Source organism: Oryza brachyantha, chromosome 5, assembly GCF_000231095.2.
Source record: "Oryza brachyantha chromosome 5, ObraRS2, whole genome shotgun sequence".
Taxonomy (NCBI): domain Eukaryota; kingdom Viridiplantae; phylum Streptophyta; class Magnoliopsida; order Poales; family Poaceae; genus Oryza; species Oryza brachyantha.
Genome location: NC_023167.2, coordinates 2,806,361 through 2,831,166, shown reverse-complemented (window position 1 = coordinate 2,831,166; position 24,806 = coordinate 2,806,361). Strand labels below are relative to the sequence as shown.

At 42.9% G+C, this 24,806-nt stretch overlaps 2 protein-coding genes across 4 annotated transcripts; both read right to left on the bottom strand.

Annotated features, from left to right (window-relative positions):
• Positions 1–41: 41 nt before the first annotated feature.
• Positions 42–14,770, bottom strand: LOC102722772 (6-phosphofructo-2-kinase/fructose-2,6-bisphosphatase). 3 transcript variants are annotated; one of them, XM_006654959.3, is made up of 23 exons: positions 14,409–14,769; positions 14,259–14,322; positions 13,330–13,628; positions 12,520–12,735; positions 11,978–12,184; positions 11,602–11,694; positions 11,161–11,259; positions 11,023–11,052; positions 10,389–10,442; positions 9,753–9,806; positions 9,602–9,679; positions 9,300–9,391; positions 8,913–8,970; positions 8,739–8,813; positions 8,052–8,099; positions 2,005–2,102; positions 1,703–1,778; positions 1,495–1,557; positions 1,318–1,409; positions 812–880; positions 618–681; positions 478–543; positions 42–386 (listed from the first exon to the last, which is right to left on the bottom strand). In XM_006654959.3, the coding sequence occupies exons 1-23, from the start codon at positions 14,646–14,648 to the stop codon at positions 309–311; spliced, it is 2,313 nt and encodes a 770-aa protein (XP_006655022.3). In that variant the 5' UTR covers positions 14,649–14,769; the 3' UTR covers positions 42–308. The 3 variants fall into 3 exon arrangements, with proteins under 3 accessions (XP_006655022.3, XP_040379773.1, XP_040379774.1); XM_040523839.1 differs by lacking the exon at positions 8,052–8,099 and having other exon boundaries at positions 14,409–14,770; XM_040523840.1 differs by lacking the exon at positions 11,978–12,184 and having other exon boundaries at positions 14,409–14,768.
• Positions 14,771–17,180: 2,410 nt separating this feature from the next.
• On the bottom strand, positions 17,181–23,249 carry LOC102703681. Its single transcript, XM_015837472.1, has 10 exons — positions 22,952–23,249; positions 22,356–22,487; positions 22,132–22,283; positions 21,142–21,413; positions 20,925–21,055; positions 20,458–20,575; positions 20,054–20,146; positions 19,897–19,974; positions 17,531–17,618; positions 17,181–17,408 (listed from the first exon to the last, which is right to left on the bottom strand). The coding sequence occupies exons 5-10, from the start codon at positions 21,005–21,007 to the stop codon at positions 17,392–17,394; spliced, it is 477 nt and encodes a 158-aa protein (XP_015692958.1). The 5' UTR covers positions 21,008–21,055; positions 21,142–21,413; positions 22,132–22,283; positions 22,356–22,487; positions 22,952–23,249; the 3' UTR covers positions 17,181–17,391.
• Between the last annotated feature and the right edge of the window lie 1,557 nt (positions 23,250–24,806).

Here is a 24,806-nt window from a genome sequence, read left to right as displayed (position 1 = left end):
TACCTCTTGAGAATATGTATAGTATCTGTACTCCTTATTAGTGGCAGTATCAGTATGTATGTTTTTTTTTTGCAGTTATTTACTGCTACTGATTAGTAGCATGCTTCTTGTTACAGTGATTCATAGGTTTTTTTTTGGGGTTACAATTTTACACCAGAGCGGGCCAGTTTTGGTTTTGCGCCGTCCGGAGAAAAATGGCTGTGTGGTTGCTGTAGTGGTTTAATTGTATACATGTGTGTGTTACTGTATGGCTATCTCAAAAGCAGCAGACTTTCTGTCCTACTGAGCCAGTGAGCCTCGATGTATGTTCAGTCCATGAGCTTGTACCTCTTCTCCTCAACACCTGTGACGCCCATTTGTATCTCAATTATGGTGTGGAGAGGCATCTGCATGGAAAATTAAAAGTGCATTAGTTTGATTTATGTACTTCTTAGGTTTCTGGCACAACAATAAACAAGAGAAGATCATATGTGTGACCTCAATATCTGGAACTTCCCTCAGAGGCCTGTCAGCGAAATATGAATATAGTGCCCGCAATACGGCCTACAGACAGGATAAATTGTTTAAGATCAACGGCTCTGCAGTAGAAAAAATTCATGAAAAATATAGAGATTTACCTGGTGGGAGATAACGACTACTGGTGCTCGCTGGCGTTCTAGTTCAATGATGACCGGTTCCAATCTGAGGGTTTTAGTAGATCACAAGTTACTACAGACGTACATCTAGAATTGAATATTTCCACTGCATTGTGCAGTCTAGTAAACGGTGAAAGGTTTTTTTTTCTGAATACTATTAGAAGAAATGATTAAACCTCTGGATGACATCAAGGTAAGATTCTCCACGGGGATACCGGTATCTCAATTTGTCCTTCTTGCGTGATCTGGTTGCAACAAGTATTGGAAAAGCATCATAAGTGTTTTCAGATGCAAGCATTCAATAAACGCAAGTGGACCAGCCGGTGATAAGTGCAAGCCTTGTACATTAACTGTGCCTTGTACAGTTATACTACCTTGCACCATCTTTTGCTACTCAAATTGTGATTTTCTTTTTTTTTATTTTGCCATGATAGTTTATAGTGCAATGAAAGATACAAATTGACAATCAGCAGTCTAGCAGACGAGAACGACATGTAAACTACTGTTTTTTTTCTATTTTGCAAGGATACCATTCGAATAACAATTCTAGTAGTATTTTGCAATTTTCTAGTGGTAGTCTTGCGATAATGATTCAAACCAGTAGTAAATTTGCAATTGCGCCAAACTATTACTAAAAAAGAACTTCCAAACAAATGTAACCAAAGATAACAATTTTACATACTCATATTCCTCGGGCATAACTTTCTTTATCTCTTCATATGTCATCCCATCACACACCCCAGAGTTTATCTCATCAAGAGCACGCCATTGTATCTGTCAACAAGTGTTAAGCAATGCCCAAATAACTAACAACCTTGCAAGAGTTCTGTAAGAGATATTCCAAAACATTCTTGATTACCTTTGGGAATCCAACTATTGGACTAGCTGTCAAAATTGTTCTCTGAAGTGTGCTGGTCCATATCTAAACGTTAGGACAATCAGAAATTAGAGCCCTTACTCTATTAGCTCATCTTATTTACATTCATCATCTCTAAATTCTAATACTGACATAACAAGTTGCCTCTAGAAATTAGAAAATAATGAAATTCAATAAAGAGATTACTTACAGATGCAGTTTTCTCAGATTTGAGCCTCTTTTCTATGAAGTTGGCTAATTTCTTTGCGTAAAGTTCTCCATCTTCACTGTGCACGATTAATTATAAATCTATTAGTTCAACACATCAAATTCAGTTCCTACAAATCAATGAGTCTTCATTTTCAGAGTACACTTTCTGTAAATATGAGCTTGGTGAATATTACTCAGCATTTTCTTATAACTTCCATATTTCAAAATGATGATAATAGAGTAGAAAAAAATATAATCTGAATGTGTCATATTGAAAGTTAGTAAAAAAAAGGAAAAGCAAACCTCAGGACCGTGTCACCACCAACTCTTCCTCTGACGTTGTGTAAACTCTCACCATGCCTTGTAAGCAAAATAGGCCGAGGTGTAAGATGAGAGTTCACCTGCAGTTGCATGTTGAGAAAGATGTATCACAAAAATGCACTAGTAATTAAAAGCCATAGATACAGTCATCTTAAACAACAAGATATTATCGCTTGGTTCTTGTGGAAGCATTGCAATGATTGCATGTTCAATGGACCTTCACCATGCGTGCAGCTTGTTCTCAGGCAGATAAAAGAGGGAAGGATATTTATGGTTTTTAGCAGGAACTAGAGGATTGGCACCACTTGACTTAGCTGCCAACTAGGGTTGTTTCGTTATTGATTTCTTGTTGTTGGTGTATGGCCTGTGAGGCCCACTAGAGGCCCATGTATCAGTGTTTTATCCCCCCTTCTAGGGTTGGATCCAATGGCAATTCTGTGATTATTCCAACATGATATAGAGCTAGTCTTTTTCCTTTCTCTCTCCTCCCCACCGCCTCCCCTCTCAGCTGCCGGTCCAAGGGGGCCCAACCGCCGCCGGCTGCCGCCCCCCTCCCCTTCCTCCTTCCCTCCTCTTCCTCCCTCCTACGCTGCTGCTCTCGTCGCCGCCCTGCCCCCTGCCAGCGCTGCGGGTACCGCCGCCGCCACGGGCGCTGTGGGCGCCACTGCCGCAGTGGGCGCCGCTGTGGGCGCTGCGGGCGCCGCCGCTGCCGTGGACACCGCCGCGGGCGCACGCGTGGCCGGGGGGCCTGCGGGGCTACCGGTGCCGCCCCGACCACCGTCGCCGGCCAAGGCGCCGCCGTCCTGGCCAAGCCGCCGCCCCCAGCCGCGCCCCCTCTGCCCGTCTCTGTTGCCGGCCCAGACGCCGCCGTCCTGGCGCTGCCCTCGGCCGCACCATCTGCCGCCGCTGCCGCCGCCGGTGCCACTGCCCTGGCCGGTGCGCCGCCGCCGGGAACCGCCGCTACTACCGCGGGCACGGCTCCTTCCGCGTTTGCCCGCCTCAGCCTACCCCCTGGTTTCTCCTACACCGGATTGGGCATGCCGCCGGAGCTACTCGACGCCGCCCAACCGCGCCGCCTCTGTCGACTCCGCCCTCGCGGCGGCTCTTCTCGCGGCGAAGACCGAGGCCTTGGCGGCCCAGGAGCGGGTGCAGGCGGCCGCCCTCGCCTGGGAGCGTGAGCGTGCTGAGACATGCCCTCGCTCGCCGGGTTGCCGAGGCGGAACACTTCCTGCTCCTCTCCACCGGGCCTCCGCCAATCGTCCACGTCGCCGACACCGTCGCCTCCTCTCGCTAGCCCCAACCCGATACTGCTCCCCACCTCGATCCGCGTGACCCGATGGTCGCCCAGCTTCACCTTCAGGCGGTCGGGGTCCAGAACATCCGAGCCCTGGTCTCGGTCGTCCTCGACACCTCGTCCACCTCCTACGGCCGCTGGCGGGACCAGGTCCTCGCTCTCCGCCGCTATGCCCTCGACGATCACGTCCTTGCCGATGCTCCTGTTCAGGCACGGGATGGGATCTGGCTGCACCTCGATAGCATCGTCTTGTCTTGGATCTTTGGGACCATATCCCTCGATCTCCAGGACATCGTCCGGACACCCGGCGGCACCGCTCGCCAGGCCTGGCTGGCTCTCGAAGGCCAGTTCATCGGCAACGCCGAGGCTCGGGCTCTTCAGCTGGACGCGCAGTTCCGCACCTTCGTGCAAGGGGATCTCTCTGCGGTGAGTACAGCCGGCGAATGAAGGGCATGGCGGATGCTCTCCATGACCTCGGCTGCCCAGTGAGTGACCGGATTCTGGTGCTCCATGTCCTGCGAGGTCTCAACAGCATCTACGACCTCCTCAGGACCTGGCTCCCTCGGCAGCGGCCCTTCCCCACCTTCCTGCAGGTTCGGGATGACCTCAGCCTCAACGAGATCACCCGGGGCCTCATGCCGGGTCGTCCACCTCCACCGCTCTCGTCGCTGCTGCTCCACCGGCTTCCTCGGTCCCACCTGCCACCTCCCTCCTTGGCGCTCCTCCCCGCGGGCCGAGCGGGGGTGGGGGAAGTCGTTCTGGACGCCGTCGCCGGGGAGGCCGCGGTGGTGGTGGTGGCTCTGGACAAAGTGATGGCGCCAGTACTCCGCCGACCGCTGCTCCTGTTGGTGCTTCTGTGGGGTACCGTGGCGGAGGTCGTGGTACTCCCACCGCGGCAACCGTTCCTGGAGGTGCTCCCTGGTCATCCTTCAGCAACCCATGGTCAGGGCGCATCTCGATGTGGCTGTTCCAGCATTCGGGAGGCGGGGCTCGCCCTCCCATGGCCATGTTCGTCGGCCCTGCTTCCCCGGTGTCTTGGCCTCCTCCTGCTCCACCTAGCCAGCCCCTGACCTGGCCGGGTAGGTGGGACCAGGCGGCCCTGGCTCAGTCCTTCAGCACCATGCAGCTGACCCTGCCGGTCAGCGCGGAGTGGATCGCCGACTCGGGAGCCTCGTATCACACCACTCCTGATGCTGGTATACTCTCCTCTGTCCATCCCCCCACCCTTGTCCATCCGCCATCATGGTTGGGGATGGCTCTTGTCTTCCTGTTACCTCGATGGGCACTGTTCCTGGTTCCTTTCGTCTACCCAATGTTCTTGTTGCGCCTCAGATGGTTCACAATCTTCTTTCCATTCGCAAATTTACTGCTGACAACTCTTGTTCTGTTGAATTTGACTCTTCTGGTCTTACTGTGAAGGATTTGGCTTCCCGCCGTCCTCTTCTCCGATGTGATAGCCAGGTTCCCCTTTACACCCTCCGCCTTTCTGCTTCCGCTGTTCCGCCATCGACTTCACCTCCGTCAGCTGCTTTTGCCACTTCTTCTTCCACGACTTGGCACCGCCGGCTTGGTCACCCCGGCCGCGACGTTTTGGCTCGTCTTCGTCGTAGTGCAGATCTTCCTTGTACTAGAACGCCTGATGAGCATTTTTGTCATGCCTGTCAATTAGGTCGTCATGTTAGACTTCCTTTTTCTTCTTCTTCGCATGCGAGTCATGCCTTTGATCTTATTCACTGTGACCTATGGACTTCTCCTAACATCAGTCTTTCTGGTTTTAAATATTATCTGGCGATAGTTGATGATTTCTCCCATTATACTTGGACTTTCCCATTGCGTGCTAAGTCTGACACGTTCTCCACCCTCCTCCATTTCTTTGCCTGGGTCGCCACTCAGTTTGGTCTTACTATCAAGGCTGTCCAGTGTGACAATGGCCGTGAGTTCGACAATCACGCCTCCCGTGCCTTCTTCCTTTCCCGTGGTGTTCAACTGCGCATGTCTTGTCCGTACACCTCCCCTCAGAACGGCAAGGCTAAGCGGATGATTCGCACTACGAACGATGTTGTGCGCACCCTCCTCCTTCAGGCCTCCCTTCCTGCCCATTTTTGGGCTGAGGGGCTCCACACTGCCACCTACCTGCTCAATCGCCTTCCTTCCACTGCCTCCCCTGCTCCCACTCCCCACCACGCTCTTTTCGGCACGCCTCCTTAGTATGATCACCTCCGTGTCTTCGGGTGCGCCTGCTATCCTAACACCTCTGCCACTTCTCCCCACAAGTTGGCGCCTCGCTCGACTCGGTGCGTGTTTCTTGGCTATTCCCCTGATCACAAGGGGTATCGCTGCTTTGATCTCACCACTCGCGGAGTCCTTGTCTCTCGCCACGTTGTGTTTGACGAGTCGGATTTTCCCTACTCCACCTCCACTACTCCCACTCCTGACCCTGAGTTAGAATCCGTGTTTCCGCCTGACCCGGTGGTCCAGCCACCTGTGTATCCCTTTCCTACAGGTTTCCCGGGTACACCGCCTCCACTTCCGGTGGGTTCCGCTGCGCCGCGCGCGGCCCTGGAGCCTACTCCCGCGCCCTGCGTGGCCCCAGCGTCCCCTCCCGCGCCACGTGCAGCCCCGACGCCCCCTCCCGCGCCACGCATGGCCCTAGAGCCCCCTGTCGCGCCACGTGCGGCCCCGACGCCCCCTCCCGCGCCACGCGCGGCCCTGGAGCCTCCTACCCGGCCCCTGCTTGTCTACCAACGCAAGACGGCACCGGCCACGGACCCAGTGCCTCCTCCACTCGCGCCGACGATCCACCCTCGGGCTCGCTCTCGCCTCGGCCCGGTGGTGTATCATCCGCCCGTCGTCCATAGGGATCCTGGCCACACTCATCCCATGGTGACACGGCGGGCGGCAGGTGTTCTTCGGCCTTTGGCCCTGTCCGCCACTTCGAATGAGCCGGGGATCTCGCCGCTCCCCTCCTCAGTCCGCGACGCTCTCACTGATCCTCACTGGCGTCAGGCGATGGAGGAGTACGCTGCCTTACTTGCCAACTAGACGTGGGACCTCGTGCCGCGTCCGTCTAGTTGCAATATGGTGACCGGCAAGTGGATCTGGACACATAAGCGTCGTGCTGATGGTTTCTTGGAACGCTACAAGGCTCGCTGGGTTCTTCGGGGCTTCACTCAGCGGCATGGTGTGGACTATGACGAGACTTTCAGCCGGTGGTGAAGCCTGCCACAGTGCGCACGGTCCTCTCGCTTGCTCTCTGTCGCTCCTGGACAGTGCATCAGTTGGATGTGAAGAACGCCTTTCTTCATGGTACTCTGTCTGAGACAGTCTACTGCAGCCAGCCAGCGCGGTTTGTAGATTCCCGTCATCCTGGTATGGTGTGTCGCCTCAACAAGTCTCTCTATGGTCTGAAGCAGGCTCCTCGGGCTCGGTACTCGCAGTTTGCCACGTTCTTGGCCTCTCTGGGGTTCACCGAGTGCAAGTCTGATACCTCCCTGTTTGTCTACCGTCGTGGCACCGACACTGCATACTTGCTGCTATATGTCGACGACATCATTCTTGCTGCCTCTAGTCATTCTTTGCTCCAGCACATCATTCAGTCACTACAGCTGGAGTTTGCTATGAAAGATCTGGGTGTGCTTCATCACTTCCTGGGTATCACTGTTGAGCCTCGCCCCTTCGAACTCTTTCTTCATCAGCGACAGTACGCCCTTGATATCCTAGAGCAGGGATGACAGACTGCAAGCTGTGTTCCACCCCTGTCAACACTCAGGCCAAGCTTTCTGCAAACTTGGGGGACCCGATTGTTGACCCGACTGCGTATCGGAGCCTTGTCGGTGCCTTGCAGTACCTCACCTTCACTCGGCCGGACATCACTTATGCCATCTAGCAGGTCTGCCTCCATATGCATGATCCTCGCGAGTCCCATCTTGCTGCCATGAAGCGACTCCTCCGGTATGTTCGTGGCACCGTCGACTACGGCCTGGTCCTTCACCGGTCTCCTTCCACCGAGCTTGTCGTTTACACTGACGCCGACTGGGTTGGTTGTCCGGATACTCGACGCTCCACCTCCGGCTACGCCGTCTTTCTTGGCGGCAACCTCGTCTCCTGGTCGTCAAAGCGACAGCCTGTGGTCTCCCACTCCAGTGCAGAGGCCGAGTACCGGGCAGTGGCTAACGGCGTGGCTGAGGCGTCTTGGCTTCGGCAGATCTTGGCGGAGCTCCACAGTCCACTCGCCAAGAGTACTGTCGTCTACTGCGACAACGTCAGTGCCGTCTACCTCTCCACCAACCCAGTTCAGCATCAGCGGACGAAGCATGTGGAGATCGACCTGCACTTCGTTCGCGACCGCGTTGCCATTGGCCATGTTCGGGTCCTCCATGTACCGACTACCTCCCAGTTTGCCGACATCTCCACCAAGGGACTCCCCTCCTCGACCTTCTCGGAGTTCCGTTCCAGTCTCAACGTTGCCTGTGGCTAGTTGTGACTGTGGGGGGGTGTGTGTGCATTTTACTTCTTGTCCAGTCTTGGAACTCCGCTGCGCCGGTAAGTTCAGACTGCGGGGGGTGTTGGTGTATGGCCTGTGAGGCCCAGTAGGGCCCACTAGAGGCCCATGTATCAGTGTTTTATCCCCCCCTTCTAGGGTTGGATCCAATGGCAATTCTGTGATTATTCCAACACTTGTACTTTCTGCTATTGATTTCTTGTACTTTCTGACCATTGGATTTGAAGTACATACCAAGAAAAAGACAATCCTCCCAGGGAGATAACCACTGATATTGTTCACCTGGGTAAAAGGTCAGGACAAGTTAACAACTTCCCAAAAAATAATCATTAATCAAAATAAAGCTCGAGTGCATGACAAGTTTCAGAAGCTAAAAACATACAATAATAAAGTCAAACAGTGTTATGTCATGAATTGATCCCAAAATCTATGAGCCTATGACCCTTGATAAAATTTATGTCCTTCAAAAGTAACAAGAAGAACCCAATAACATAATTACATTTTTCAGCACATTGGATGCATGCTTCAGTGTTTTGGAAGGTGCATGAAATAGAATTGGTACCAATACCATACATCATTGAGTGGTGGAACCAGAAAATTCTCATTCTGAGTACCCACACGTCTCAAGGGAAAAAAATTCAAAATCTTCATACGCACAAGTAAAAATAAGGTTTAAACTTGATCAACTCAGTTTAATCTAAGCCTACAAATAACAAAAACGTCTCTTCAGTCCTTGTTCCCCATTGATTATTTTTTGCAATTAATGTTTACTCTCTCCGATGCATACATACTAGATGGTACTTGTTGGGGGCTGCCAGTGCCCAAGAGGCATCCCCCTTATCTGCCTATGCATCATCCCATAGTCATGTTACGTTGTCAACCTGTCTGGTGCAGAATATGGCAAGGCATAACAGAACATACCTGTAACTGGCCACCTTGCCCTTTTACCATATCAATCATTTTAATGTAAGAACCTTCCTGCACTGGCTCATACACCTACAGAAGGAAAACCGTTTTAATCAATACTAAATGATTCATTGAGCTCAAGAATTTACTTAGTGTGAAGTGGTTCAACCGAATTTAGCTAGGCGAAACCTTTTCATAATTTGCCAGGCGTTCCTTGAAGTCCCGCACTCCAGTCTCATAATCTGGCCTGAAAATTTTCCACAGGATACAGGTCACGAATTCACTTATACTAGCTGAATGCCTGTGCTTTGCAAAGATAAAAACATATTATGTTATTCCTAGAATAAATAGAAAAATATTTTCCATGAAATATGTGACCATCTTTTTTATATAGAAAATATCCATATCAATTTGATTTTATGTGGATATCCATCTAGATTTAATTGATTTTTAATATTACGAAGTTAAGGGGGTAAATTGTAAAAATGCAATGGGAGCAGGTGTTCTCTGCCGCCACCACTAGAGGCTTTTATAGCAGTAAAGATTAGGAAAGGGCAAATTCTGAGAGATCCTCACTGGTCAGCATAGTCAGGACTTTGTTGTATCTTTAGACGTACATTCCTTTCGATTATATTCGGATCATTACAGATTGTTTCCAGAAATATAATCTGCAGAAGATGAAAGGAACAAAAATTTTAAAGCCACAAATAGATGAAAAATGCACCAGAACACATTAGTTAAAATAACTGACAAACTACCAACAGCATGACAGTATTATTGTTCACTTCCATCCAAAAAAGAAATTTTGGCTCGAGAAACTTAGTGAAGCAAAGGTAAATGAACCATGTTTGATGCAGAATCTGAATGAAACAAATTACCTTACAGTTCCCTTCAGCCATTTTCATTAGCATATACCTTCGTTTTCTTGTGCTGTTTGTCGCATCAAATATACCAACCTAAACACAAACTGGTCCCAGTCAGAACGAACATTACATTTCAGGCAGGTTATGCCAATAGAAACCAGCTTACCTGACCTCCCCCATGCATCCAGTCTATCATGTCCTCCATTGCTAAAGCAGCCACCTGGAAAAATGTAAATGTTGAGAATTGCTAGTAAGACTAAAAATATATCTTATTAATGTTAATATTCTCTTCATAGCATTTGGTTATGAGCAATGAAATTTGACTTCTGAAAATTTAGTGTGTATATTGATTTTTTTTAACTTTGTGGTGCTTTCATGAGAATAATATAGGTTTAGTTCTCATTGGAAAAAGGATAATTCAAATGACATGCCTTAGCATGAAATTAAAGGGGTGGAACAATGGCAAAATGAGACTATGTAATGGGGCAGGGAACAGATTATAAAAGACAAAACAAGATATAAAATTAGTAAATTACAAATATGATGTGTTTTAAATCTATATTAAGTTTCTGCAGAAAGTGTAACCCCCTTTCTCCTAAAAATAAATGATGTTGTAGACGGTCATCAGAATTAATTTGTAGCTCAAATTATCATGGTATCCCTAATAGTTTGTCTTATTACCATGCTATATATTCTAAAAAAAGGAACAGCATACATTTCTGAACTACGACACCTGGGTTTGCATCTAATCTTCAAAAGCATGATATGGTTGCAAAAATATTGTACAGGAAAGCATGCTAACCTCATTACGTGCCTCAATCCCTTCAGGGTTATCATCACGGAAAAAATCTGCAGACTGAAGCAATTAAACCAAAAAAAAAGGATTATTCTACCACCAGAAATGTGTGTAACTGCACTAAAAACTCCAAGGAAATATATGCAAACGAGCAGTACCAGAAATCTGCAATAGGACTATAAGCAGACACATTTATCCATGTATATAATAAAAAATGTAAGAGAAATTATGAGATAATGAATTTGCACTCTGACATTCTGGCCCAGTTGGTACAGATATTGTTTTTTAATAAATTGGCACATACATTATTGCGGAGCAGATTGGTTGATAGCTCTCTGGTGGAGCATCTGCTCTTTTAGGCATAGCGCTACAGGGGTGTTAAGTTTATTTTTCCATGTGAGCACTTGACAATTTGGAATGCATCTCATGAATCAGAGCATAGGATATTATCGTTCTTAATAAATCAAAATAAATAGCAATGTTACAAATGCAATATAGAAAAATGGAATGACTTGAAATAAAATTGGCTTACAAAACTTGAAAATGATTTTTTTCTGCTATGGTAGCATTTAACAAGAAGAAATACTTCAAAGACAATCAGAAAGTGCAAAGAGAGTTGCAGAAAATCAGTGGTTGGTACCTGATTTGCTCCATGCTTCAGACGGCGGTACTGCACACCATATTTCAACCAAAAGAGAGTTTAGTTCACTTGTCAAACAATCCTTCAATATGTACTCCACTGTGGCTAGACAATTAACCAGGAAAAGAGTATAATCACCTTTCCAACATTGAAATGTCTGGTTTCATGACCTAACCAACGAAGGTACCTCGTAAGCTTAGCTGCAGTAAATGTTTTACCACGAGCTGGTAGGCCAACCTAGTTTGCAAGTAGACACGTTTAGGAAGAAAAATCTGCCTTTCAAAACAAGGAGTGACACAAATGAATATTAAGATGCAATAACAAATACTTTGAGCATCAAGACAGTCCATTAGAAGACATGAGAATTACTAATGTGATAGTTGGATACTTGGATATTAGCTTTTTAGCTCTCAGATTACTCAGAGCATACTTTCATAGTTTCATGTATTTTTATTCATTTATGTGTTTAAAACCATAAAACATAGTAGAAGGATCTGCTTTAGATAGCAACAACCAACAAGATGTCTGGTGATTTAATACTAAAAGATGTATAAGAGAGGAAATAACAGCTGAAATTACCAAAACAATAGCTAGTTTTCGGTCCTCCTTTGACCCATGCAACCGATCAGCTACAGCTGCTGCTGCAACAGCTCCTGCTGCTTCTGGCATGGCCTGACAATATGTCAATAAGAAGAAAGAATCAAGCACAAACTACATTCTGATGGAAATTTTCTTTTAACAACCAAAAGTTGATAAATATATAGATGGATCGTGATATGCATTATATAGGTTCACACACAACATCTCAATTACCCTTTTAATAACTTGAACAATTGTACTCATAATTACTCATTGAATCACGGACCTATTTAGGGTTTAGGATCATACGCAACTTTCTTCCTTTTTAGTTTTATTGGCACAGCTCCAGCTGGTTAAGGACAGGAAAAGTACTGACCTTTCCTGTTCCAAAATTAAGCCCAGAAGCCAGGGAACATGCACTGGATGATTTTCCAAACATAGTAGAGCCAACACCCCTGTCTACAAAAAGTCCCTTTTGACCATCTTGCTTTTGCAATGTTGTGAAGGTGTCAAATGATTTTGACTCTACAATTCCAGAAACTTGCAACTTCTTAAAAGAATCTGCAGGCGATGCCACATTATCCTACAACGAACCAAATTGGCATGTCATGGTTATATTCAGTGCTATTTCTGTTTGACAAAAAAAAAAGCAGTTGAGAGGACAAAAATATAATTTATCAAATTATATGATAATCAATTAAGATCAGATGAAGTTAACTAAGTGACAACGCAAATGCTATAATCAATAAAAGGTATGGTCTTTTATGGCGACATGTCACATCAAAATATGATCTAAAGTGAAAACACAACACACTTCATTTATTTTGGAGGGTGGGTGGGGTAGGGGGTGGGGAGGATAAATAATTCATTGGTGGAACAAATATTCTAGCATACCAATTCAACCTGATTATGGCTAACCTTGTTATCGTAATTATGATCTTCAAAAGCTGCAGAAGCACTGCTTGGGCTCTGGATGCCATCACTGAGAAGCATGTCATTTGTCCATAAAGCTCCGGTTTGAATCAAGGATGCTGGGTTCGCAGCAAGGTTTGCTGCATATTCAGATGGTGGTGCAGTTGGTGTTGGAATGACGTAATGCTCCAAGTCAAGCTCCAAACTTTCAGCAGATGTATCCTGCAGTAACATATGAAATAAAAACCTGTTAGATACCAGAAAATCACTTAGCTCAGCTATCAGCATTAAAGTCAAAACATCACGCAAGCATTGGAATTTTTACTGGAAAAAGGTGAAGGAATGAAAAGGGCGTTTCGTTTGTTTCGAAATTTTCTTAAGCGTGTACAATGCTAAATGTTGCACCAAGATGATCACCAGAGAAAATGAAGAAAATAGAAAAGGAGCAAATATTCCATCCCAGTGAAAAGAGTGTCATTGGTATCTTCTATAATAACATATACAATGGGATCTCTTCCATTTGAATTCTGAACTGTCAGATTTCTTCCCCTAAACATGCCTTTTGAACAAGCAAAACTTAGCTTTCTGAAGAGAGAACTTTCAAAGGAAGCAGATGTTTTAACCAGCTAATGCAGTGCTTCGCTTTTTTCTTGCTACTTGTTTGGCAATAGAGAAACATAGGATATCAGTAAATAAGTTATTGTAGTAGAAAGGTTAAATAGTAACAGTTTGCAAGCAAATTGGACCATCATATTCATATGAAAGCACAAGAAGAGAAATTTCAAATGCAAATAGAAAATCAACTACTGAAATCACCTCAGTTCCATGAGCAGGTGCGACATTTATACTGACATCAGGGATTCCCCGGACTTTGGAAGGCTGAAAATTCTCCTTGAACACCCTCCAACTTGCTGCAAGATCAAGTGGAGACACAATGTCCGCCTTATTGAACACCCTGAACTCAAGTGCCTCATGATCCCCATTGACCTTGAACCATGCAATCCTCACATCGCCCTCAAGCATGCCTCCAGTGAGATGACGGGTTGGACCTTCCTCAATGATGCAGGGGGTCGGTGCATCCTTGGGCTTGAGCAAGAATTTGAAGTCGAGTGTTTCTTTGGTAGATTCCGCAAGTTGCAATCGTTAGGAAAAGGCATGAGCACAGCAATTTGCATCACAATGTAAGTGAAATCTAACAGTTGGGCTTGTAACTGAGTTGAGAAACTTTTTTATGCCAACAAAAAAAGTACTCCCTCCAGCCACTAATATATGATGTTTTTCACACATTATAATGTAAAAAACGTCATATATGAACTGAGTAACAAAAATTCAGGACAATACACAGAAAAACAAAGACATAAAAAATCCTTAGTAATGTTTGTTTTACTTGTAACTACAATCAGAAAGGTGGCCTGAAAGTACAGCAAGCAGCAGTAGCCTAGTAAGCAGTCCAACTATCCCCAAGTAGACTTAGTAGAGCCCATCAAACAAGCTCGCAAAACCCATCTCTATACTCAATAGTAGTTTTAAAAAAAAAACAGGACAAAAAACAAAGTAAAAAAAATACCACCACCAAGTGAAAACTACCAAGAACAAAAGGACAGGACTTTTTGCGTTTAAGAAAAGCGAGGCTAGAAAAGGAGTTAGTGATAACCAATTGCAATCAACATACCCAAATATGGGAGTAGTAACACAAAAAAAAAAAACATGCAAGCGGCACATCACAGCACAGCACAGCACCGTACCGTGGTCGGGCGGCACGACGAAGCTGAGCTCCCACATGGACGCGAGCTCCCTCTCCATCGCGAGCTGCAGCTCAAATTAACCAAAACAGTAAGCAAAAAAAGGGAAAATAATTTTGTGAGCGACACAACGGAACGGAGGTTCGGTCGTACGGCGCGGGAGGGGTCCCAGGATCCGATGATGGGCTCGGAGCCGTAGACGTGCGGGACGAGGTCGCCGCTGATCCGCGCGTTCTCCATCTTGAGCGACACGTACAGCTGCGCGCCGCCGTGCCACGCCCCCGACGCCGCGCCGGCACCGCCGCCGCCGCCGCCGAAGCCGCCGCCCCCTTCCCCACCCCCGACCGCCGCGCCGCCCACGCCGTCGATCCCCTTCGACCCTGACGTCCCCATTGCCCCGGTCGAGAGTGGTGAGCTCGCTGTGGTGGTGCTAGTGGCGGTGGCGGTGGGTTGTGGGATTCGCGGGATGGATTGGGTTGGGGGTTGGGCGGCGAGGAATCGGGGGGAGAGCGGATGGCGATGGAGAGCGATGGGAGTGGTGCTGCTTGCTTGCGCTTGCACTTGCACTTGCAGCTCGCAGCTCGCGTCGCGGTCACGTCGGTCGAGGCCTCGGAGCTCGCAGGGAAGGGCGTGGGGGTCCACCTGACAGCGACTGGTTCCCCACGAGCTCTGGCGTGTGGCGGCGCCCTCCCGGCAGCGGCGGGGCAAGTGATCCTGTGGGAGAGATTTGATTATTTCACGTTCGGCTGCCTTCGATTTTTGTCAGATTTTTTTTACATGCATGTTTTCCAATGGTTGAATGGTTTATTTTTTATAAAAAATTGTATAGAGAAGTTTGTCATCTTAATTTTAAAAAGTAGATTTTTTCTAGGCATTTAACTTTTTGTTGCTCTTGCGGATTTTCATAACAAACTTGCCACTGGACTCACCTGTCGTAGACTAATGAGGTCCATATATCAGAGACAGCGAGTGACAAATCTGTTTTGGCCGTTCGTCAGAGTGGCAAAAAGTTAAATTTTTCTATTTTTCAACTTTGCAGCAGTTAATTCCGTTATTTATATCATTAAATGATTATTATAAAATCAAATAATCTTTTATCTTTTGTCAATAATCTTCAAAAGAACCAAAATGAGATGGGATTATTTCACATCTTGGCTCGCTGCCATTAACCGTATGTCATAGTCGTGAGTTTCAACATAGATAATTTGTTAACGAATAAAGTATGAAATCATTGAATTTATCGCCCTCATGTGGTGAGACTATATAAATATATCCTCGATTTTATATTATCAATCACTTTACACCCTTTATCAAAATTTAAATTTTTAACCTTAAATTTGTACTTGATTTTTGAGCTTTTTTCATTGGAGTTAATTTTATATTCTTTACTTTTAGATCAATAAGAACATGTATATAAAAGTTTTATTCACAAATTACTTTCTATTTGCATATATCGTTTACTTTTTTCCTAAAAAAAGCAAAACATGACCCATAGGATTTCTCTTAGTCGAGATCAAATTAATAGGATAATACGTGAATATCTACTATACTAGACTAGTTTAGTTAAATCAACAACTTGTATACCCCGTTCGTCTTTTTACACAGTTGACTTTTTTGCCTAATTTTGACCATTTTTTTATTTAAAAAACTTATATAATTATAAGTTACCTTTTTGTAATTTTACCACTCAAGAAACTTTAAGAGTAACTTATAATTTTGCATAGTTGTATAAAAATTTAAATAAAATAGACGGTCAAAGTCAACGATATCAAATTAAAGAAAAACTAGGGAGAAGTATATTTATTGTGTATTCAAAATGTTATATTATATTTTTTTCCTATAAACTTAGATGAATTCAAAAGGAAAAAAGGTTTAATTTTGAACAGACATAAAATGAATTATAATATAAAACGGCGATGGGAATAGCTACTACTATGTCTAACATATTTTTGAGTCTAAAATGTTTAAATGATAATTAAAATTAAATTTGGTTTGAAGATAATAGGATTTTATCTATCCAACCATATAAGCATTTCTAGATTGTTTAGTAAATGTTAAAGTTGTGAAGAAAAAATTTTGATATCTCCCATTAAAATTTTAATTTGATTTGAAGGCAATAGAATACTTCCTTCATCCACCAACAACGTAAATATTTCTAAATGTTTAGCAAATATTAAAGTTAAGAAAAAAGATTTTAATGACCCAAAGAGAGATGGATGTGGTGGAATGACAGTTAAGAGTAACATCAAATATAACTATATAAGTGATCGATCAAACAAGTAATACCAGTATAGTCGAGTAATGTTTATATTTCTAAATTAAAATAAATATTTTAAATATTTAGTCCCCATTCAATCGGAAAGGAAAAAAAGACATATATTTCATGAAATGTTAAATAGTGTGTTTTCTTGCAAAACTTTCTATCTAAATATTACTTTAAAAATGTATCAATTCATTTTTCAACTTTGTAATAGCTAATATTTTATTTATCATTCACTGATATGATATCTAGTTTGTTATACTCTTTTTCTTCTCTTCACCCACTCTCAAAATCACCCTTTGTTCGTTGGGAGAAATCCTCTTTTTCCCCTAGCATGTTTCGAAAACTGCTAACCACTGGTTTCTAAAATAAATTACCTAAGAGATGCTTAAAATATCATATTAATCTGTTTTTCAAGTGTACACTAGCTAGTACTTAATTTATCATTACTAATAAAATACTTTGTTTTGCACAATCCTCTTCTCCTTCACTCACCCTTAAACTCAACCTTATTGTCGCAGAAAAACCAACTTTTGATAATAAATCTTGACATTTAATTGTCCATATTCATCCTCAAAAATGATTCTTTTGGGACGGTTTGGGATAAGGGAGTATATCGTTGGACGGTGGGAGTAATAGATATTCGATCATTGACACAACAAAAATAGGTCGCCAGCTCAGTTTCATTTACTTATCTTGTCGTCCAGAATTTTGTCACAATTCTCAATGTACAAGCTGGTAGGGAGAACAAAAATAATAAAGGTTTCTGTCTAGTTGAGTGCCACTTGCGCAAAGAGAATGAGAATGCATGGGTCAAAATGTCAAATTGAAGCAAGCAAGGGCATCAGCGCATTAATTAGAAAGCAATTTGTGGTCCTAGTCATCCCATAAGCCTGCAAAATATTAGGAAAAAAAAGTGAACGAATAATTTGTAAGGAACAAAAACATTTCCACTAGAAATGTGGAGACCAATAACGGAATCCAAAGTAACACAAGGCAAAAAAAAAATTGTTACCTTCGTCAATGACCTCCATGCCATCTGATAGTTCTACGGACAAAGTGATATTCCTCCTGGCACGCTTGCGTACATTGTAAACACCAAGCTGTAAAGGCAAAGTAAATTTGTCAATAGAAACGGTGGAATACTTCAGTTTAAAATTATCTGAGTCAGACCAACAAAAGATGCCAGATCATGGAATCAAAATGATGGTGTGATGTGTTGAAATCAGCTCAACCAAAATCCAGATCGGCCGAAAGGGAATAACACCAATCCAGAATCTCTGAAGATGGCTTGCTCCAGTTGTGGTGAGCTAGGCCATTTTGTGGAGACTTGTGGCAAGAACGAGATATATTTCATGCGTGATCACCCTGGTCATCAAATGGATGCATGCCCTCAATGGCAGAAGCAACTCTAACATCAATATGTGGGCAGTGCAAAGTGCAAACAGGGTTTGGGTTTGTTCCATGCTATTAGTCCAGAATTTAAGCAAAAACTAGTTTGAATTTTAACAATTGTGGTGTGGTTACTATTCAAAGGTTGAGATCATGTCCAAGATAATCCCTCCGTATTTTAATAGATTACGTTGTTGACTTTTTGTTAAACGTTTGATTATTTATCTTATTAAAAAAATTACAAATATGTAAAAAAAATTGTTATAATTAAAATACATTTGATAATAATTCTAAGCATAACAAAATAAATGATAATTATATAAGTTCTTTAATAAGGCCAATCATTAATCATATACTTAAAAAGTCAATGGTGTAATCTATTAAAATACGGAGGTAGTAAAACATAAGTTTTCAGGTATATTTGACAATGCAACCCTGGCAAGTGAGAAATTAGATGGTGGAGATTTTTTTCAGTTAGGTTCCCACCAACTGAGAATGTCACATGATTTAGCTATACTTTGTGTTTGATAGGAATAAGAAGCCTAGTGTAAAAAATGTGATGACAGTCAAGGAAGGCACTCTGGGTCCTTAAGGTGAGCTGCAACATGTTTGGATTCAGATTAGAGGAATTCCTCCAGAGTGGTGTGGATGGAAAGTAATTGCTCAGATTGCCTCATCTTTAGGTGTGCTGCTGCAAATTGATTGGTCTGGAATTTTTACGAGTTCCTACGAGATAAGGGAGAATTAAAATTGGTTACAAAGATCCTGATAAGACTCCCACCGAACTTGTTATGCCTATGGAAAATATTCTAAACCTGATCAACTGCAATGTGGGGCAGGATTAGGATTACTTTAAACCAGATGATAATGATTCAGATGACCTAGATGAAAGTGGGGATGCAAAAGATTATCCAAAGTAGATCATATGGATACTGAGGGGAATAATAGTGGATCTCAAAGAAGCAAAGGATTCACAAATTATGATGACAAAAGCTAACAGAGGGACAAGCTCTGCTGACAAAGTTAAGATGGATTAGTCTGTTGCTACTATGCTTCAAAACTTTATAACTTGGTTTTCACCCCCAATCTAGAGCACTATATAGGGTCCCAGTTGTTCAAGTAACATAAGAGGAAAATGGGTTAACCCTTTTAATGACTGAATTGATCAAAAGGGGCTTATGGAACTCAAAATGCCATCAGCGTAAAATTGAACAAACTATCTAGATACCTTGTTGATCTGGGGATTGTTGGTCTAATTGGAAAGTGGACGATGATTTGTGTTTTAATCGAGTTGCATGGACAGATATGTAGGTTGTTTGGGGAAAGATAAGGATGACGATGAGGCTAAGAGAACCTCTAGCATTCCTAGAGAGTGGAACCACTAGAAATTGATCGGAATGGCTATAACCAATTAATAAGGGGAAGCTACTTTGAGTTTTGCTAACTTGATGTTGCCATAGTCATTTTTCACACTTTCTTTTCTATAGTAAAAATGTATTGTGGCTGCATGGTCTAGCTTTTACTTATCACAGTTTCTGCTCCTGTTGTGATCAAACAATTATCTAGTGTTTGAAGATTGAAATGATGAATCAGGGACATCTTTTCCTAAGAGATGGAAGTGCTTGCAAGTTATGGTATATGAAAATACAAATTCTGTTTCATGTTTCACAAAATTACAATTATAGGGAAAATACTTATCAAATATGTCAAGCTTTGTTGCTTCCACCGATTGTGTGGGATCACCTCTTATCCTCACACTACTGCTACTAGAAAGAGGGAGGTATTCAAGCTAAAGGTTGTATGTATTGTCACTTTGTTAAATGTGTAGCTTTGTAAAATATGTAATTGTGCATTAAACAGTTGTAGTTTTTTCATCATTATAGCAACAAAGTTGTAGTTCTGCAAACTTTATACTATAACATAACATATGCACCAAAAACAAATCAAATTGTAATAGAAAATTAAAACAGAATTTCAACAAAAGCATACCTCGATATCTACTTTTGAGTTCACATTGGTTCCCTTCTCAAATTGATTCTCACAAACATCTAGCAACATATCTTCAAACTGAAAAGAAAACAACTAAATTAAGTCATGAAAAATAAATCCTTATAACCCTGGCACAATTAGGGATTATGTATAGAACCTCGGTTATGGTTGAAATAAACTCTCGCTGACACTGGAAAATGATGTCACCAACTCTGATGCCATTTCTTTCAGCAGGAGAACCAACAGACACCTACAGTTAAGTTAAAAGTATCGTAACCATTTACCTACGTTAAAAAGAGTTAATTTCACAAAACTAGACTACAATTGACCAAAATTATTACAAATCCACATTTTAAAGCACCAATTCCATATTATAACACTTTATTTGCCTAAATTTCAAACAGCTACACTTGAAGTATTGTTGTTATATTGAAAGATTGACCCCACTTGTTGGTCTGCGTAGATACAATCAAATGGGGAAAAAACATAGGTCTGAATTATAATGCTACCTACAAGTTGAGAATTTTATCATCAGAAAATTCGGAAAATATATATATATACCTTTGCTACAATCAAACCAGATCTCACTCCATAAATACGAGACAGATTGTCCAAATGTGAAATGTCCAAAAAGCCCACTGTCCTTAGCCTTACACCAAGATTAGGTCGGGCAAGTTTCCTATACCAAAAAATGATGGAATTATTAGATTCAACATGTGATAAGCATATCCCATCAAAGATATCAACACTGTATAGGAAATTTTAAAACAACATTAATAAACCTTCTTATTGTTTTTTGTTTCCAAATCAACACAGTATCGAATGATCAATTGATAATAACTGAAAATAAGGAAAAACACTTTGCAAAGTATTTAGACTAGACTCTTTTTATAGGAATAAACAAAAAAAATGAGAAAATAATCTTTTAAGATTGTCTTATGATAATTCTTAGTTTTTAGAATTTATAAACTACAAAAAATGGTTAAGGATCAAAATATGAAACACTTGAGGACAAGAGAGTAAAATACCTGAATCTTTTCCACAATTTGAAGCATTTGAGAATAATAGAACTGGGAAGAAAAGCAACATTGGGTCGAGCATATAATACCATTCCCAGTATACTCCCATCAAAATTAGCCAATGCTCCTCCACTACAACCCTGCATCGAAGAATATGAGTTAAGTTGCGTGAGCTAACTTGTATTGAAATAATTGAATTAACAGATTGAATCAAATCTATTATTACCTCACACTTTAAAGCATCGATAAATAAATAGTGATTTCTTTGGTGCTCGCAAGGATCCAATGCTTTTATAACTGTGCGCCTACAAATTAACTCAAGATCTTTGTCCCTCGCTAAGACACAAGCCTCAGTACCAAATCTAAAATTAGGATCTAATGGTGCAACTTTTTGGAGTTGCCCTCCATTGAGGGAATAAAAAATGCAATCTCATAGTGTCTGTTGAAGCATAGCAACTGCAACTCAGAAGAGGTCCCATCCCATAGGTGTGCAATCACCTGAAATGGAAAGATGTGATTGGAAGCAAATGTACATCATGAAATGTCATTCATAACAAACAAACAAACAAGAAATATCAATATCAAAGTATAGATAAAAAATTCATGAAATGTTGAGGAAAACTAAGCAAATACATAACTAGAATGTCATCAAAAAATATTTGTGAAACATTCGATAACATGTTAGCTATAAATTAATGGGAATTTGATGAGTACACTACAAGAGAACACGTCAATTGAGAATTGTTTTCCCATTGGTACATGTCAATCAAGCGAAAAAGCTTAACACATAATGCGCCCAAGAAGTGAATGTAAATTGTTTGCCTCGTAGGTAACCATGCTAGGCATGCAAAAGGGTTCAGGGCTTAGTATATGCTCGACAACATGTGAAAATTGTTTGTTTCATGCTGCATTGGTAATGTGAAAATTCAATATTTATAGCTGAAGAGAACATACATAATTTAAAAGATATTTTGAATAAATCCTTACAGAGTTACATTCATTTGCTCAATTGCTAAGAAATTTTAGCTGGGAACACAAGCAGTTGCAACTGGTTGTGGGACTGTGGAACCACATAGCAGAATAAGAAAGGTTAACCTAGTAGTGCAAGCATATATTCAAAAGCTTTGTATATGCTGATGGGTTACCAAATTGCAGAATGCACAGGTGTGTTCGAAATATCTTTAGGTATTAGTATTAAGATTGTTCAGAAATTTACCTTGGCATCAGGAGAATAAACATTGTTATCCTTCCAATCATCTAATGACTTCTTAGTGCATATAATCTGAGAAGATGTGACGATGACAGCCGATCCATGGACTTTATCATGTTCAATAATAAAACCAGTACAATGGTCTATTGCTTTACCATCTGTACATTAATTGATGGATGAGAATACAGTGGCTTGTGGACATGCATAGATGAACAGAGGAAAAGTAATACCAGAAGATGAAGAAAGGCTCAACATGGATTCTGCTACATCCAGAGCTGCATTCTTCTGTCTTAAATCATGCCAATCAATGATATTTCGGTGATACACGGACTGCTTGAACATGGGCAGCTGTTCTAGACAAGCTATATATATACATAGATTGCAAGGCATAAATTAGGATTATATTCTGTAACCCTCCTAGGGTTTTTTCTCCTTATATGAATATACACCCTGATGGGGCTTCCAAAAAAAATTAGGATTATACAACAAACTCAATGAACATTGATAGTAACCATAAGGCCAAACTCTTCAATTTTCCATTTAAACTAAGATAAATGCAAAAATTTTATAGGTCATCAAATTAAACATGAATTATTGAGTGACAATATTTCTTTGAGGTTGATATCATAATGTAGATGTTGCTATCACTATGTATAATTTTGAGTATTTTCATAAAAAATTGAATGGGGAAATTCCGAAGGACATCATGATCATGCACATGTATAACAAACCCCCTAAGCTTTATCCATCTTAATTAAAAACTCTCAAGGTTTATCAATCCTATCTATAACTATAAAATTGAAGGTGAACGTGAAGGAAATCATACCACGTTCTTTTTGGTACTTGAGATAGTCTCTATGCTAGACATCTGCAGCCTCTTGATCAGAATTATAAACGTAATCCACATCTCCATTGCTATTGATTCTTCTCAACAGAAGAGGTTTTGGGCGATGAATTGGAGAGCTGAACTCAGAGGAGGCAATGTCAGCCGCTGCAGCTGCCGCCTCACTGCTCTTGCCGGCGTCCAACTGTGGAGGCGGCATCTTGGACGAAGACTGATCAGGAAGAGATAGGCGAGAAGATGTGCTGGCCATATCCCTCCTCCTCCGCCTCTTCCTCTCCTGCACGGACGACGTAACAGGTTTCGTTGCGGGGACAGAAGCGGAAGGTGGACGAGGTGGATTAGCTGATCTCGAACTCGTTGCCATGGTGATCATCGTCTTCCACTTGATATCCACATCCGAGGAGGAGCCGCTATCCGCACCGTACTGCCATGACCACCTGTTATCCGATTCCGAAGAGGAACCCCCGCTGTCGATGCTCGGGCTCTGCAGTGGCCGCCCCGGGGAAAGGTGAGGCTGCCGTGGCAGTGGCATAGGCGCCGGCACATCAGGCGTGCGGGTCGCCCCCGCATGCTGCCGACCCTCGCCTCCGCCGCCGCCGTGGCTGTCCCGGCCACTCGCCGGCCCAGATCCCGTCCCCCTCCGTCTCCGGCGCCGTCGTGTCGTTGGCATCACCGGAGGATTTCGCCTTCCCGGGTCCCTGTCCCCGATCGGGGTCCTCGTAGCCTCGCAGGGACGACGCGCGAAGGCAGCCGCCGGCCGGCGGGGACAGGCGCGGGGTGACGACGGCCGTCGAGGGCAGGCGATCGAGGCCGCGAGGAGGGCGCGGCAGGCGATAGAGGCCGCTAGGAGGGCGCGGCAGCCGGCAATGGCGTGCGTGGGCCGGACGGCGGGCGGTCGAGGGCTCGAGGCGCAGGCCGGCGCGGGCGCAGGAGGGGAGCAGACAGGCAGGACCGCGCCCGCGCGAATTAGACTTTACCGGTCTTGATTCGCGCACACCCCGGGCGCGATCGGACGCGTACGAGTATATAGTACGTACGTACCTTTATGTAATGTGTGTGTGTATAATATATAATATATATATATATTATATATTATATTATATACGTGTATATATATATACACACACACATACATATATATATACATAAACTTTATGCATACAAATTTTAGACATATAAACTTAAAACACAATCATATATGTATATTTATACATTCAAATATATATAAAATATTATAGATATAAACTTAATATATATAAAATTAAAAAATATAAACTTTATATACATAAAATTAAAAAAGTGTCACTTTTAAGAGTGGCAACTCGCTAAATAGACTTTTTCGGGGAGAGAAGAGAATTTAACTATTTACCACTTTTAAGAGTGGCAACTCTTCGAACACAAGTATCATAGAAACTCTAACATAAGCACGAAACACCGAAGAAAACTACGGTTCTACATTTGTTAAAATACTCTACTCTACCAAGTTGGCTTCGTAACCCCGATATAGGGTAAAGGGTTTATTTGAAAAGTTTCTAGCAGCTATGTTTAGGGCTAGACGAAAAGCTCGTGGTTCGGTAGCTCGGCTCGACTCGTTTCAATTTCTTAATGAGTCAAGCCACTGTTTTAGCTCGTTTGCAGTAACGAGCCAGCCTCACGGGCGGTTCATGAATTAAACAAGTCGCATCAAAATAATTTTCTAGCTTATTTTATGCGTTGGTACTTATAATTTATAATTTAAGCAATCTTGATCATAAAATCATAAAGGCATGAAATTAAATTTAGATTGTCTTTTCATATTTGAATTAAAGTTAGAATATATTTTTATGGTCATTGTAAA